This window comes from Spermophilus citellus (assembly GCF_964194105.1).
Source record: "Spermophilus citellus genome assembly, chromosome: 18".
Lineage (NCBI taxonomy): Eukaryota > Metazoa > Chordata > Mammalia > Rodentia > Sciuridae > Spermophilus > Spermophilus citellus.
Window position 1 is genome coordinate 43,300,668 of NC_138200.1, and position 16,796 is coordinate 43,317,463.

At 42.1% G+C, this 16,796-nt stretch overlaps 2 protein-coding genes across 13 annotated transcripts in view; both read left to right on the top strand.

Annotated features, from left to right (window-relative positions):
- The window catches only part of RSPRY1 (ring finger and SPRY domain containing 1), a 43,975-nt gene extending 41,121 nt beyond the window's left edge, over positions 1-2,854 (top strand). For all 10 annotated transcript variants that reach the window (XM_081274180.1, XM_081274182.1, XM_081274187.1 and 7 more), the window contains one exon: positions 1,493-2,854. In XM_081274180.1, the coding sequence (XP_081130306.1) occupies positions 1,493-1,589 (97 nt within the window). In that variant the 3' untranslated portion in view covers positions 1,590-2,854. The remainder of the gene's footprint in view (positions 1-1,492) is intronic.
- A 4,933-nt stretch (positions 2,855-7,787) lies between these two features.
- ARL2BP (ARF like GTPase 2 binding protein) lies at positions 7,788-16,309 on the top strand. Of its 3 annotated transcripts, none has more exons than XM_081274512.1 (7): positions 7,788-8,158; positions 8,712-8,915; positions 9,005-9,066; positions 13,856-13,962; positions 14,921-15,006; positions 15,377-15,473; positions 16,176-16,309. In XM_081274512.1, exons 3-7 carry the CDS (start codon positions 9,063-9,065, stop codon positions 16,275-16,277), a joined length of 396 nt encoding a protein of 131 aa, XP_081130638.1. In that variant the 5' UTR covers positions 7,788-8,158; positions 8,712-8,915; positions 9,005-9,062; the 3' UTR covers positions 16,278-16,309. The 3 variants fall into 3 exon arrangements, with proteins under 3 accessions (XP_081130638.1, XP_081130639.1, XP_081130637.1); XM_081274513.1 differs by having other exon boundaries at positions 8,820-8,915; XM_081274511.1 differs by lacking the exon at positions 8,712-8,915 and having other exon boundaries at positions 7,789-8,158.
- Positions 16,310-16,796: the final 487 nt, after the last annotated feature.

A 16,796-nucleotide genomic window follows, 5' to 3' on the forward strand; every position in this document is an offset into this window, starting at 1 on the left:
CTAATGGATGGAAGGAAGATAGGAATGGATGACTACTTCCTTAATATAAAAAACAGGGTATAGGGACGTAGCTCAGTGGTAGAGTACTTGTCCTCCTGGGTTCAACCCCCAATACTACCAAAATAAGGTGTGTGCATGTACAGACACCCAACACCAAATACATCTTTTTTTCAGTGCTAAGATTGAAGCTAGAGCCTTGCACATGCTAGACAAGTACTGTACTACTACTTACAACTGAGCTATATCCTCAGCCCACTCGCATCTTTAATGGTAACATTCTGAAAATATTTCAAGAGATGCTGGGGATAGGATGAGGATGTCACCATTATAACTTATAAAATAAAAATCAGTACCAAGTAGCAACCAATTAGGACATATAATGGAAGATTCCTTTTACGATAGTTTAAAAAACATACACACACAACTAAGAATACATACTAAGAAATATGTGGTGCTTCTATAAAGAAAACTTTTAGAAAAAAACCCTGGTGAGGCTGAGAAGGAGGAATCACTGGAGCCCAGAAATTTGACACCAGTCTGAACAGCATAGTGACTTGCTGTCTCAAAAAAAAAAAAAAAAAAGAGAGAGAAAACTTTCAGACGGACAAGGAATATAAATCAGATTTTAATTATTCTGTTCTTAGAAAAACCTCTAGGTAGTCCCTGAACTCTAAGTTTAATTTGGCCCAGAGTAAAAAGGCAGCATGATGTGTCCCGTCCCCCCCCCCCCCCCCCCCCCCCCCGCAGAATTAGCAAACTAAAGTTTAAAGCAACAACCAAGTTGGGTGTGGTGGCCCGCACCTGTAATCCCAGCAACTGGGGAAGTTGAGATAGGAGAATTGTAAGTTTGAGACCAACCTGGCAATTTAGTGAGACCTTGTCTCAAAATAAAAAAATAAACAGAGCTGGGTTGTAGCTCAGTGGTAGAGCATCCCTGGGTTCAATCCCTCATACCATATATATATACATATAAAGTTTAAAGCAAGAAAATTTGGAAGAATAATTATGGAGAGGACAATAATATAAGTGTTAATAGTTTGGTTCTAATATGTGAAAAGAATGACAGAACAATGGAATAGAATAGAAGCCCAAAAATAGAGCTAACTAAAAGTGAAAAAGAGATAAAGAGATTACATCAAACTTGTGGTGAAAGATAATATAGTAAATAATATTAATGGAATGAATAACTAGCTGTCAGGAAAAATGTCATTGTATATCTGCCTACAAATTACATCTGTGTGTATACTATGTATATACTATATACATATAGAATGCACTTGGACTTATAACTTGTTCCTCTGAGGAGCTAGATTGAGGTTCAAAAGTGGGTGAGAGATTTATTGTTTATATACTCAATTTTTTATTTTTTAAATCATGTGTAATTATTTCCCTCTCAGCCAATAAACTTGTTAACATTAGATTTGGTCGGCATGAAGTTAGAGTTTGACCATTTGAAGCATTAACTTGACTGGCATTTTATCTTTCTCCTCAGCGACCTGTGCATGGATTGTGCCTTGCAACTGGAGACCTGCCCATTGTGTCGTAAAGAAATAGTGTCTAGAGTCAGACAGATTTCTCATATTTCATGACATATGTGAAGAGACATCACGGACTTATTTCTACTCAATTCCAGCCAATGTTGAAAAGAAAAACAAAGAAAAAACCATCTCTAATCAGTTGTACGCACATTGAAACTTATAGCCATGGCCAGATTTTATGCTAAAATGGTAGTTTGTCAAAGACAAAATTCTCTTAGAATCTAATCCAACTTGCCAGCCCTAAGAAATTCCTTTTAAGGCCAAGGAAAGCTGAATGCTAGTAGCCAGGCCTGTGGTACTTCCATGAAAAACAATAGGAGACAATGCTCTCCTGAGTGCTGAAGCCACACCGGAATTCTCCATGTTGGGTTCATGTGATTGTTCAACACAGGATGTTTTGTGTCATAGTCAAAGTTTTTATTTTGGGGAGAAGTCATTATGGAGAACTAAATGACAGCCTTTCTGGGTTAAGCATAACTTCTCAGTGATCAGAGAGTCACCGGTGTATTAAGCATGGATATTGCACTGCAAGACTTGAATCTATAAAATTAGAATCACACAGGTCATTACTACAAGCAACATGATGAACCCGAAAGAAGGTGCACAGACTGTAGAAAAAAAAAAATCTGAATTTTTTTATATTTCAGTGATTCCAAAGAACATTCTAGTTTTTTTTAACTGCAGAAAATTGGTGGTATTTTCACATTCATGGTGTTTCTATCCAGTTTCACTATTCACATTTTGTGAGGAAAAATGTTTTACCAATGCAGGAGGAATTCTTAAATTGCAAAGTTAGACTGGAAAATAATTTGGTACTTAGGGTATTTTTAAGGTACCATCAAATCAAGTTTTTTGTTTTTTGTTTAAAAAATTTTTTTAATCAGTATTGTTTTTGGAAGTAATATACTTTGAAACTCTTGAACCAATAGTCTCCAAAACTCTAGTGGACAGTCTGAGAACACGTATTCCTATTGTTTTAAATAAATACATGTTTTTGAATAGTAAATTCAATCATGGATTGTTGACTATGTCTTCATCAAAAGTGTTTATCCCTCTCAGGGTCTCTGGTGAAGACCTTCAAGAGTTCAGTTTTTTCTCCCAGAAAATTGGAAGGTAGAATTGTAAATTCATAGAACTTATTTTATAATGGTGAACCTCAGCAGCTGCCTTTCAATTTATGCCAAGTCCTTACTGAGTTTATACTTGAATAGTAAATATGTCTTCTGAGTTTTATAGTGTCTTAAACTCAATGCACATTTTTTCTTCCTTTCCCACCCTTTCTTGTTTGTAGTTCATTAAACCTGTTCTATTACAGAGCTGATTTCCTTCCTGGCTGTACTTGTTGGGGTGCTGGATTTTTTCCATGTCTCTAGTCTTCCATGAATCCAAATATATATATAAATATATATATACATATATATAGATATATGTTCTCCTCTTTAGCTTGTGGTGAATACAGTGATTTGCATTGAAGAATAAAACATCTGCCTTTTTTGACTAAGATTTTACAACTTTCATTGGTGCTCACTGCTAAAGTTCCAAGACATTATACTCGCAGATTTTAAGGGCTATTTTTCAGGGTAAGAATCAAATATAAGAATTAGGAGGGCTGGGGATATAGCTCAGTTGGTAAAGTGCTTGCCTCGCATGCACAGGGCCTGTGTTCAATCCCCAGCACCACACACACACACACACACACACACACACACACGCACAAAGAAAACATTAAGAAGTATCTTTAGTCACTTATTCATCCAGCAGGTCTTCCTTGGGCACTAGTATGTGCTGGGCACTGTGCCTGCAAGGTATACAAAATGGGAAGCAGAAGCGGGAAGAGGACAAAATATTTGTGTTTACAATAATAAACTGTTAGTGCCCTAAAGAAAAAGAATAGAACCCTAAGAATAAGAAAAGAACTTGGAGAGAGAACAATCTCTAAAGGGAACGAGGGGGACCTAATTTAGATGTTTGGCAGCCAGTAGCAGGGGTGGGGGGATCAGAAGAAACCTGATGAAGTAACATTGGGAAACTTAAAGGAAAAAGGTAGACATAGCCAAACAGAGGGACTGAGGACAGCCTTCTTGGACTAGGTAGCTAGGTGAACAGCAGTGCAGGCTAAGGCCCTACCTAAAGAGAAAAGGAGCTCAGGGCCTTGGAGATCTGAAGGAGATCACATCACTAATAAGAAAGGAAGCAAATAAAAAGAACAGTACGTTCTGCTCCAGTGTTGGAAAGGTCAGGGGGCTGCATAAAGGCCGTGTTAAGGAATTTGTATTTTATTCTAAGTGTAGTAAGAAGCAAAGAAGTTTAAGCTTGGAAGTACCATGATAAATTCTAAAAGATGACTTTGGCTTCTATTTGGAAAATTGAATGGAAGGGTGGGGTGGAGATAGAGAAGCAAAAATTGGAAATAGTAGGACAAGTAAACTCTGAAATAGCCCAACAGAAAGGTAAAGGTGGATTGTAAAAACAATGGAGAAAGAAAAACCAATGCAATTAACAGTTTGTCAGAAATGATGGAGCCTATCAGCTTTCTAGAGAATCTATCCTTGAACTTTATTCCTAAAGCAGTCTACTTTTGCAATTCTTAGCTTCTATACCATAAAACAAAAGGACTTCAATTTTAAGTTGATTAACCATCCAGGATGAAAACAAAGTTGTAACCTTAAAGCTACTTCAAAAGGAAAGACTATATGTTCCACACACAGAAAAAACTTGGAATTGACAAGCTATGTGGAACCGAGTAAACAGGAGGTCCATATTCAGCGCTGAAAGTACATACTTACAGAGAAATTAAAGGCTAGATTTTTGCTGCTGATACATTGTTACCAAGGAGAAAAACCAAAAAAAAAAAAATTAGTTATGGCATTTCTCTCATGACTCATTGGAGAAATCCAGAGTTCCCGCCAAGAGAAATATTAGTGAATTGCCTTCTTTTTTGAATGATGGAAAGCAGGAGAAAATTGTGCCAGTTGCAGAGTGCCAGGAAACAATGATTCAATCATAGAAACAGAAAATTTTACCAGTAGAAAATGACTTTTGCATGAATTTAAACCATCTTGAATGTGTATCTATGAAAACAAACTTCCCAACCACGATCAGCTTTTTCCAAGATTGTCCACTTTTCTTCTTTTGCTGTATATTCACTTAAAAATATTCTTAATCTAATCCACGAAGGATTTAAGAAATGATGGATAATTAGTGGAAAACACCATTTAATATTTTCAAGTCAATCCATAATTTTTTTCTTTCAAGTGGGAAAAAGACCACCATACTGTTTCAGCAGGAAAAATAAAATCATTCTGATTTCCAAGGGTATGTTTAATGACCCAGAGATTAAAGACTATATTGTATGATGATTGATGCAGTTCCTTTGAAGTGGGACTGGACCTATGTCCTGCTAAGCCCTCATTTCCCATCTGTAAAATGGAGATAATACCTCATAGGGTTACTCCCACCCCCACCCCCACCCCCGTTTCAAATATTTCAATAGGAAACAGGTATTTATAAATGTTTAGTACACTGTCTAGCACATGCCTGAGAAGTGGGTGACTAGTTATTTATCCCCTTTTGTTCCTAGAGCCAGGGATGATTAAATGAATTGAAAGATGACTACAAATTCTTTGGCATTTTTCCAATATCAAGAAATGAGCTGGGTTTTTTTTTTAATCTTTATTTTTTTAATGGAGTGCTGAGGATCGAACCCAGCACCTCACATGTGCTAGGCTAGTGCTCTACCACTGAGCTCCAGCCCCAAGAAATGAGGTTTTTGTGCCTATAATCCCAGTAGCTTGGGAGGCTGAGGCCGGAGAATTGGACGTTCAAAGCCAGCCTCAACAACTTATCGAGGCCCTGAACAACTTTGTAAGAACGCTGTCTCAAAATACAAAACAAAATGGGCTGGGGATGTGTGGTTATGCACTGCTGGGTTCACTCCCTGGTACCAAAAATAAATGAGGTTGAAGCCAGGTGTGGTGGAGGATGCCTGTTGTCCCAGCTACTCAGGAGGCAGGCAGGGGGCAGGGAAGGACCACATATATATGAGTTCAAGAACAGCCTGGGCAAAATAGTAAGACCCCCATCTCAAAAAAAAAAAAAAGGAAAGAAAAAGAAATGAGGTTTATAGCAAGGGGATATGGCTCAGTGATAGATCACTTATCTAGCATGTGCAAGTCCCTAGGTTCAATCCCCAACACCAGAAAAAGAAAAGAGAAATGAGGTTTATGTCCATTTCCCCTAAATCAGGATGGGCTCAGCATCTGTTTGACCAGTAGGAATAATACTGTGCCATTCTCCGGTACCAGTTCTTTTGAGTGACTAGTGGCTTCCACTTCCTGTCTCTAATACTTGCCTTTAGAACCAGCCACCACAGTGTGAGGAAAACCAAGCAGCCCAGTTAGATCCACAGGAAGAGGAACTGAGACCCTCTAGTCCATGGCTAGCATCCACATCTGAGCTCCTGGACAAAAGCCACATGAGCAGGCTCCTTGGAAGAAGCTTCTCTGGCTCCACTGCAGCTGCCCCAGCTGACGCCAAGAGGGACAAACAGAGGACATGAACAGGTAACCAGAACAGACAAAATCAAACATTTTTCTTTCCTGACCCCATGATTTAGGAAGGGTGGGCAAGTTCATTGTTCCAGACATAAGTATGCTAGGTAGAAGAAGTAGGTGGTAGGACCTTTGAGAGTCTCCTGTGAGCTGTCTGACCAGTGCTTTATGGAAAAAAATCTCAGTTCCCCCCCCAAAAAAAAAAAAAAAAAAATTCCCCCAGCACTGGGGATTGAACTCAGGGTTTTATGCATGATAGAAGAAGTCTCTATTCCTAAACTACATCCTCAGCCCTTTTTAAATTTTATTTTGAAACAGGATCTTACTTAGTTACCCAGCTAGCTGGAACTTTCCATTTTCCATCCTCATCCTCATGGACTACCTAGTCTTTTTGGAAGCCTATCCAAAAAGTTTAGCACCTGGTGCTAAAGTATCCTGAGATTAGATCTCACCCAAGACAACTGTGTCTTTGTGACTAAATTTAGTTTTAGATCCTAAGGTATATCTATGTCCATTCAAAGATGTCTGCTAATTCATTCAGGATAATCATCTGACCCTCAATTCACACAGTAATCCCTCTAGTTCCATACCACACATTTGGCCAAAAGGTAATCATGCAATCAAAGAAACATAATACTGAATGGTCCAATCAAGAGAAATTAGCTCCAGGAAATCCTTTCTCAAAGTTTTGCTATTATGGAGCAAGGGTCTCTCTTTTATTTTACTTTATTTGGTGCTGAGAATGAACCCAGTGCCTCACACATGCTAGGCAAGCGCTCTATCTCTAAGCCACAACCCCAGCCCAATCTTTTTTTTTTTTATTTTTTAGTTGTAGTTAGACACAATATTTTATATCTTTATTTTTATGTGGTGCTGAGGATCGAACCCAGGGCCTCGCACATACTAGGCAAGAGCTCTACTGCTGAGCCACAACCCAGCCCCAGTTGTCTTATTTCTGATTGTGTTGTTCAGGTGGTTCTGTCAACTTTTGTTTTGCAGTATTAGCCAGGGAGCTACTTACCATCTAATAATCTTTATGTGAAGATTATGGTGTAAATTTTGATATTCACTTCCTGCACTGGGGTCTGTTTCCACGGGAAGCAAGAGATTCCTTTCTTACAAATATGACTTATGCATCATCTGGTTCAAGATTGGCACTCAAGTGCTTTGGCCATTTAAAAGCATGCTTTCAAACTGGGCATGGTGGCACGTGCCTGTGAGCTACTCAGGAGGCTGAAGCGGAAGGATGGCAAGTTTGAGGCCAGGCTCTGCAGCTTAGCGAAACCCTATCTCAAAATTAAAAACAAAAACACAAACAAAAGGTTGGCGATGTACTGCTTAGTGGTAGAGCACCCCTGGGCTCAATCCTCAGTAACGTTTAAAACGAAAGTATCACACACTTTCAGCTACTTAATCTTCTCAAACACCCTGTCAGGCCGCTTTGTCCCCAAGTTGCAAGTGAGGAAACCAAAGTTCTTGGCTTCGAGTCCTTGATCCATAAAAGGCGAACCACCAGAAACCTGGCCGCCACACAGCGAGCGACCACAGCGGCGACTCCCCGCAGGTCCAAGTCGGCCCAGCATCCCTCGCGACCTTCCTTTTCCCAGACTCCTTCACCCTCTTTTGCCCCACCCCTGTCGGGGACGCGGCCTGTGATTGGCTGTCAGAGCCCGCGGGGCGGCGAAGGTTGCGGTGACCCTGGTAACGGGAGGCGGGGCGCGGGGCGCTGGTCGGTAACCGACGTCTGGACCCGAGGCGGCGGCGGCGGCGGCGGAGCGGCCTCGCTGTGCGAGGAGGCCCGGCTGGCGCGAGGCCGCAGCCAGGAGCCCGAGGCCGGGCCTCGCGCTGAGCCGTCTGGGCCGTGGGCTGCCTGCGGCCTGGGCGGCGAGGCCTCCTCCCGGCTGGCGGGCCGCCGTGCCCTCGATGCGGGTGTGGGCTCCGTGGAGCAGGACGGAGGCTGGGCCCGGGCCGCGGGCGGGATAGGAGGCCGACAGGCCCGCTCGCCCGCGCAGGTGGATGCGGCGCCGCGGCGATGGACGCCCTAGAGGAAGAGAGCTTCGCGCTGTCCTTGTGAGTGACGCCGGCAGCGCTCCGGCTGCGGGAGGCCGCGGCTCTGTGAAGCGGGAGACCTCGGGTCGGTGTCGCGGTGGGGGACAGCCGAGGCTCTGCTCCATTAAGCGGTCTCCGCTGTGCGGCTTCTGCGGCCGCTGAGCCAGCAGCTTTAGGTCCCGGGAGACAGGCGTGCGGGGGCGGTGTCACCGAGTATCAGCGCCTCCATCACAATCCCTCGCCTGAACCTTAGGCGTCAGCAAAACCTAGGGGACTTGAGCGGCCAGGGCTGACCGCGGGTCAGAGGACCTCCACCACCACCTCCCTCCCCCAGCGACTCCGGTCTGCTCCCCTGTAGACCACGATTTCCCTGGCGCCTGGTTCCGCTGCGTAGGTGCGGCGTGGTAGCCAAGATGCGGTGAGTAGGTCCCTCGGGGAATAAAGGTGGAGGCGCCTGGAGATAGCCCGTGGCTCCCCTTATTTATCCCTTTTATAACTCATTGTCATATCGGGTTTTATAAAAGTGGAGCCATTGCATTTCATTAGTGTTTTCTCTTCTGTTTCGGATTGATAGGCAGTAATCAGCTAATCTTTAATTCCTGAAAACGAGTGATGGAAACTCGTTTTACTATTCTTTTTTCTCTTGCACATGTTGGAAAATGTCCGTAAAAACATTTTTAAGGGGCTGGGGTTGCGGCTCAGCGGTAAAGTGCTTGCCTAGCACATGTGAGACCCTGGGTTCCATCCTTAGCACCACATACAAATAAATAAAATAAAGGTATTGTGTCCAACTACAACTAAAAAAAAATTAAAATTTTTTTTAAATTAATGAATTGAACCAACACATAATCCTGGCATATTTTTCAGCTCCTCTGCATCCGATGCAGAATTTGATGCTGTGGTTGGATATCTAGAGGACATTATCATGGGTAAGTTTCCATGCCACAACCTCATCTGTGCTCTTTAGTTCTCAGACCCTTGCTTTTAAGGACATTGACATCAATTTGAAGAGTTAATTTTTTAAAAAGAGAAAACATCAAGTTACCTGTAAATTTCAGTGTTTCTTAGTGCAATACTAACTGAGTCTTACTGGGATTTGTCTTAGAAACCTAATACTCCTTAAAACAACTAATTAGTATTGGTGGGTTCTAAGGACACAGTGGCACCCACCTGTAATCCCATCAGCTTCAGAGGCTGAGGTAGGAGGATGATGAGTGCAAAGCCAGCCTCAGCAACTTAGCATGGCCCTAAGCAGCTTAGAGAGAGGCCCTGTTTCAAAATAAAATGGGCTGGGGATGTGGCTCAGTGTATAAGCGCCCCTGGGTTCATTCCCTGGTATATATATATAAAAAAAAAGAATAGGTGGGCTCTTGGGGAGAGAGAAATGAGACCCTTAATATTTGGAGACCTGAATCTATGAGCATGACTAGCCATGCTTATCTTTTTAGTTAGATGAACAACACCTTCAGCACGTGCTTATACCAGATCAACTAGAACAAAAACAAAATCAATTTAAATGTCACCAGATTCAAAGACCTATACAATATGCTCACACCTAATTAATGTCAAGGCTGCTTAAACAAGAAGACACATTTTGAACCCCAAATATCAAGTGATTGACATGGGATTTGATTTTCACAAAAGCTTGGCTAGGAACCTGCACATTTGTTCCCAGGAAAATCATATATGTATTTAGTCAGAGAGTTCAACCCTGGGTATTCTCTTGTCTTCTCTTGAGAGGTGAGGGGCATCTGCATCCTGCCTTTGAGGTATGTATCTTTACTATCCTTCATTAAATCTTTGTTTGTGTTGTTCTTTAGACATTTCCTGAAATTCTTTTCAGTTCTGTTTTTCGAACCTGCACAGCCAGGCACAGTGGCACACACCTGTAATTCCAGCAAAGAGACAGGAGAATCAGAAATTGAGGCCAGCCATAGTAACTTAGTGAGACCCTGTTTCCAAATAAAAACTAGAAAGGGCTAGGGATATAGCTCAGTGGTAATGCACCTCTGGGTTCAGTCCCCAGTACCAAAATAAAAAGAACCTGTTTGTGCCGAGTTTAATAAGTCCCATTGCCTCCTTGCAGGGACTTTCTCCTCAACCCCTGTCTAGTGACACTAATTACCATAGATTTGGGGACCTAGAGAGATATAGTCAGGTAATGGGGCATCTAGAAGGAGCTCTTGGCAAAGCTTCAGAAAATATTGGAGCATCCAGTATTTCACAAATAGGAGTAAGAGTAATTTTGGTTTTTTAGGTAGTTTTTAGTTTTCACACTATAAAACAGAACATAAAACCATAACCAGGGCTTGGGTTGTGGCTCAGGGGTGGAACACTTGCCTGCCATGCATGGGGCACTGGGTTCAATCATCAGCACCATATAAAAAAAGAAAATAAAGATATTGTGTCCATCTATAAATGGAAGATAAATATTTAAAAAAAAAAAAAAAAAAAAAAAACCATAACCATACACACAAATGTCCATGAAGAAAATAAGGTGTTAGGCTTCAGCTGGATTTCTAGTTTCCTGAGTTTTGTGTTTGTATTTGTGGATTCATTTGGCATCCATTAATCCTGCTAAGTAATACGAATAGTAACAGGCTGCAAAGTTTTAAAACAGACATTGTCTATTGACTTGAGGTTTTTTAGAAGTAGGAAAAGATGGTTAATTGGTGTTATTGGCCATATAACTTAATCTAGTTTAGTCTGAAAAATCACCGACCAATTTTGTGTGTGTGTGTGTGTGTATGTGTGGTGCTAGGGATTGAACCCAGGGCTTTGTGCATGCGAGACAAGCACTCTACTAATTGAGCTATATCCCCAGCCCACTGATCAGTTTTTTGAACCTTCGGTTCCTATAAAGCTTTGTGCCCTTAATTCCTAAATATAGACATTTCACTTTGCATTAAGCTCTTCCATGAGGACTTGAGGATTTCTGGGGAAGACTGAAATCTGTTCAGTTCTTTTCCCTATTATGGGCACTATCTGCTATGAGAAAATGAGCCTTCTGCAGGCACAGGGAATTTATCTTAAATCTGGATCCTTTCTTGAAGCTTTCCTTTTATTTTTTAAAATAATATTCTTTTCAGTTGCTAAAATTCCCTATTCCCTAACATGAAGTATTTGCTGTGAACTAATCTCTTTATTTGCATGAATTTTTTACAAGACAGATGAAGAAATTGAGGTTTAAAGGAAATTAAGTAACTTGTCCAAGGTCGCACAGGTAGCAACTGGTGGCAGTAGGATTTGAACTCAGGCAGTCTGGCTTCTGTTGTTTCCACACTTTTAACTGCTACACTGTTTTCAGCACTGCTTTTATTTTATTTTATTTTATTTTAAATTTTATTATTTTTTTTTATTGGTTGTTCACAACATTACAAAGCTCTTGACATATCATATTTCATACATTACATTGAAGTGGGTTATGAACTCCCAATTTTACCCCAAATGCAAATTGCAGAATCACGTCGGTTACACATCCACAATTTTACATAATGCCCTATTAGTAATTGTTGTATTCTGCTACCTTTCCTATCCCCTACTATCCCCCCTCCCCTCCCCTCCCATCTTCTCTCTCTACCCCATCTACTGTAATTCATTTCTCTCCTTGTTTATTTTCCCATTCCCCTCACAACCTCTTATATGTAATTTTGTATAGCAATGAGGGTCTCCCTTCATTTCCATGCAATTTCCCTTTTCTCTCCCTTTCCCTCCCATCTCATGTCTCTGTTTAATGTTAATCTTTTCTTCCTGCTCTTCCTCCCTGCTCTGTTCATAGTTGCTCTCATTATATCAAAGAAGACATTTGGTATTTGTTTTTTAGGGATTGGCTAGCTTCACTAAGCATAATCTGCTCTAGTGCCATCCATTTCCCTGCAAATTCTATGATTTTGTCATTTTTTATTGCTGCATAGTACTCCATTGTGTATAGATGCCACATTTTTTTTATCCATTCATCTATTGAAGGGCATCTGGGTTGGTTCCACAGTCTAGCTATTGTGAATTGTGCTGCTATGAACATCGATGTGGCAGTATCCCTGTAGCATGCTCTTTTAAGGTCTTCAGGGAATAGTCCGAGAAGGGCAATAGCAGGGTCAAATGGTGGTTCCATTTCCAGCTTTCCCAGGAATCTCCAAACTGCTTTCCAAATTGGCCGCACCAATTTGCAGTCCCACCAGCAATGTACAAGAGTACCCTTTTCTCCACATCCTCGCCAGCACTTGTTGTTTGACTTCATAGTGGCTGCCAATCTTACTGGAGTGAGATGGTATCTTAGGGTGGTTTTGATTTGCATTTCTCTGACTGCTAGAGATGGTGAGCATTTTTTCATGTACTTGTTGATTGATTGTATATCCTCCTCTGAGAAGTGTCTGTTCAGGTCCTTAGCCCATTTGTTGATTGGGTTATTTGTTATCTTATTGTCTAATTTTTTGAGTTCTTTGTATACTCTGGATATTAGGGCTCTATCTGAAGTGTGAGGAGTAAAAATTTGTTCCCAGGATGTAGGCTCCCTATTTACCTCTCTTATTGTTTCTCTTGCTGAGAAAAAACTTTTTAGTTTAAGTAAGTCCCATTTGTTGATTCTTGTTATTAACTCTTGTGCTATGGGTGTCCTATTAAGGAATTTGGAGCCCGACCCCACAATATGTAGATCGGAGCCAACTTTTTCTTCTATCAGACGCAGAGTCTCTGATTTGATATCAAGCTCCTTGATCCATTTTGAGTTAACTTTTGTGCATGGCGAGAGAAAGGGATTCAGTTTCATTTTGTTGCATATGGATTTCCAGTTTTCCCAACACCATTTGTTGAAGATGCTATCCTTCCTCCATTGCATGCGTTTAGCCCCTTTATCAAATATAAGATAGTTGTAACTTTGTGGATTAGTCTCTGTTCAACACTGCTTTTAAAATTGTATAAAGAGGGAGGCTTGTTGCCATTAGGTCTGAAGTCCTGCAGTTTGAGAATGGACCTTCTGTATGCCCAATAAGCTTTTATAATTTCTTAAAGATAAGAGAGACAGAGACAATTTGTTCCTTTACAGACAAGGAGTATAAGGGAGTTCCCAAGCCATCCCATAGGGGTGTGTTTAAAACAAACTGACAGAAGGTGGTGACATTTGAACAGAAGTGTGGACATACTTAAAATCATCAAACTGAATGGTTAAAACAGCTGGGCACTGTGGTGCACGCCTATAATCTAGAGGCTGAGACAGATCTAATTGAAAGCCAGCCTCAGCAATGGCAAGGCACTGAACAACTCAGTGAGACCCTGTCTCTAAATACAATGCAAAATAGGGCTGGGGATGTGGCCCAGTGGTCAAGTGCCCCTGAGTTCAATCCCCACTATCCCTACTCCCCCCCCCCCAAAAAAAAAAACTTAACACCATAAATTTTATATATCTTATCACAGTTTTTTTTAAAAAGCCAGGCTTTGTGGCTCACACCTATAATATCAGCTTCTTGGGAAGCTGAGGATGGTAAGTTCAAGGCCAGCCTGGGCAAGTTAGCAAGACCTGTCTAAAAATAAAAAGGGTTGGGGTTTAACCCCAAGTACCACAAAATAAAATAAGAGTGATTGGTTTTTTTCAAATCAGTGTCCTATTTAACCCCTCTTAAAACATTAGCTGTTAAGAAAGCAGTACTGTTGCCGTCTCATAGATCAGAATGGCTGGTAAAAAAAATCCATTAAAAATAATAAATTCCTCCCTCTGTGGTTCAGATGACGAGTTCCAGTTATTACAGAGAAACTTCATGGACAAGTACTACCAGGAATTTGAAGATACAGAAGAGAATAAACTCATCTACACACCCATTTTTAACGAATATGTAAGTGAATTATTGTTTCTCCTACCAGGAGATTAGGGTTTCTTTAAAACTCAAATTCAGAATCAAAAGACATTGAAATTTGCTTTTAAAATAATGCCAGCAGAAACCTGCCAGGAATTCTGATTAGAATCTGGTTTAGTTCACCTTCCTCTACCCAGCTCTTAGGGCTGTTTTCCAAAAGGCTTTCAGGTGGTATTTGACGAACTTGCAACTTGTGATTTAAAAGATGTTGGGCTTTGCCATAATCCTGCTTTCGATTGTAATATGTGAGTTCACATACCTTGATCTGGTTCCTCTAAAGTTTTCAGTCATATACGCATGACTATTAAGTAAAAGAGAAAACAGGAGCTAGGGGTGGGGGGCCCACTGGTAGGCACTTATCTAGCATGTCCCATGCCCTGGGTTCAATCCCCGGCAGCACTGCCAGGAAAAAAAAAAAAAGTGAAAAGAGGCCAAGATCACTCTTACAAGGTGATAGGAACACCAAGACCAGAACCTGGGGAACCTCAGCTTTTTGCCCTTGGCTCTTTATACTGTACCCTGAGGCTTCTCACAGCCTCTAAGAATAGGTTTGAGCCTTGAGGACTTTATTTTCTAAACACAGAATCATGGCATAATCTAGGAAACTGGCTCAGCAGGAGCCAGGACTCCTCCCCGAGTGCTTGTTGTGTGCTCTGTCTGCACAGATTCCATCTACACAGGAAGACCATTAACTTCCTGTTCTCCTGCACTGGGGAGTGGGAGCCGTGCTCTGCCTGACTCCACCAGGGTTAGAGCAGCCTCCTGTTAATGGCATAACTACCTGCAAGTGCCCCTCGGCACCAGGAATCCCACGACTTAGCCAGGACAGGAAGAATAGGGTCTCGGGCGACACTGCCAAGGGCAGGAGATGGGTTTTCTGAAAACATGTCCTGCTTCTCTAAAGGTGGTCTAACTGAGATCTTTTCCACTGTTGCAGATTTCTCTGGTGGAAAAATATATTGAAGAACAGCTGCTGGAGCGGATTCCTGGATTTAACATGGCGGCTTTCACAACTACATTACAGTGAGTTGAGTGCGACTGTAGGTTTTTATGTTTCTTTCCTTTCTCCTTCCCTAGACTAGGGGCGAGGTGGAAAGTCTCCCTTTTTTATTTAAGAGAAAACCTTCAGTGGGCTCTGGATGTGAAGTCAATACTTCTCACAAAATCTTTTTTTTTTTTTTTTAGAGAGAGAATTTTTTAATATTTATTTTTTAGTTTTCGGCGGACATAACATCTTTATTTGTATGTGGTGCTGAGGATCTAACCCAGCGCCACGCGCATGCCAGGCGAGCGCCCTACTGCTTGAGCCACATCCCCAGCCCTCTGCACAAAATCTTGAAGTGACATGTGTCTGGCCATTCATTCCTGAAGCCACCACCCTTTGCTTTTCCAGGCACCATAAAGATGAAGTGGCTGGTGACATATTTGACATGCTGCTCACATTTACGGATTTTCTGGCTTTTAAAGAAATGTTTCTGGACTACAGAGCAGTAAGTTATGACTGCCTCTTTATCTAGCCACCCTGAACCATTTAGGAAGTTCCAACTGGAAACCATCTCCCACGTTGCCCTGATCATTGCCCCTTAAAGCTGGCCAGTATCAGTAGAGCGGCTCACATAGTGTGTCAGTGGAGGGAGCTGGTAACCACTGGCCAGACTGTGTTTTGTTTATTTGTTTGTTTGTTTGTTTTGGCACTGGGGAATGAACCCAGGGGCCCTTGACCACTGAGCCACATCCCCAGCCCTTTATGAATTTTATTTAGAAACATGGTCTCCCTAAGTTGCTCAGGGCCTCACCAAGTTTCTGAGGCTGGCTTTGAACTCACAATCCTCCCACCTCAGCCTCCTGAGCTTCTTGATTACAGGCCTGAACCGACTGGCCAGAGCCTTTTCGTGTTTGGCTGAAACAGAACCTTAGAGTCCCTAAATAATCAGGACAGAAACCAAAGCACTGGTCTAATCCTGTCTTAATGTAGGCTCTTTATAAGAAAAATATTTTCCAGTGAAGAGGGGAGCATTTTTAAAGAGTGCCCAGGGCTGTAGTTGAGCAGAAATACAGAATAATCTGCTTTACATCCCTGTGCCCCCTCCCCGCCTCCCCCCACCCCTCTCCCTGCACCACAGGCAGGGTCCTGAGCCAGAAAGGCTGCTTCCTGTTGCTTGCTCCTTGAAACTGTTTCCTTTTTCATGCAGGAAAAGGAAGGCCGGGGTCTGGACTTAAGCAGTGGCTTAGTGGTGACTTCATTGTGCAAATCATCCTCTATGCCAGCTTCCCAGAACAATCTGAGGCACTAGGTCCCATCTCCAGGCAATGAACAGGAACATTCTGGATGTCACCAGTCTGACAGACTCAGAGAGACTATAGCTAATGACGACAGAAGAGTCCATCTCAGAAAGACTGTTCTGCAGCCCTTGGTTTGTGTTAAGTATTGACAGGTCAGAAACAACATGACCGGTCCTTTGGACCCACTTCTCCTGACAAGCCGTTTTGTATTAGTGTTCTTCCCCTCCCCACCTAGTCACCTCTCAGGTGCTTGGGTCAGGCCCCTATGATCAGGCCCAGGTCAGCCATTCCACCTGGGAGCCCTTCCCTGGTACATGTTGGTGTGCATAACTACAACCATGAACCCTCCTCTTCCCAGCAGGCTTTGCATGAGTCCTTTGTGCACTCACTGCTCTTTTTTACATGGGACATAGTTTCAGTCCTTCACCCTCAATGGGGTTTTTGTTTGGGAGTATTTATCTAGGGAGCTACTGGAGCCAGCTGCCTGTCCTGCGATTTCTGTGTCTCCTCTGATCACAGCTTGTGCTGGC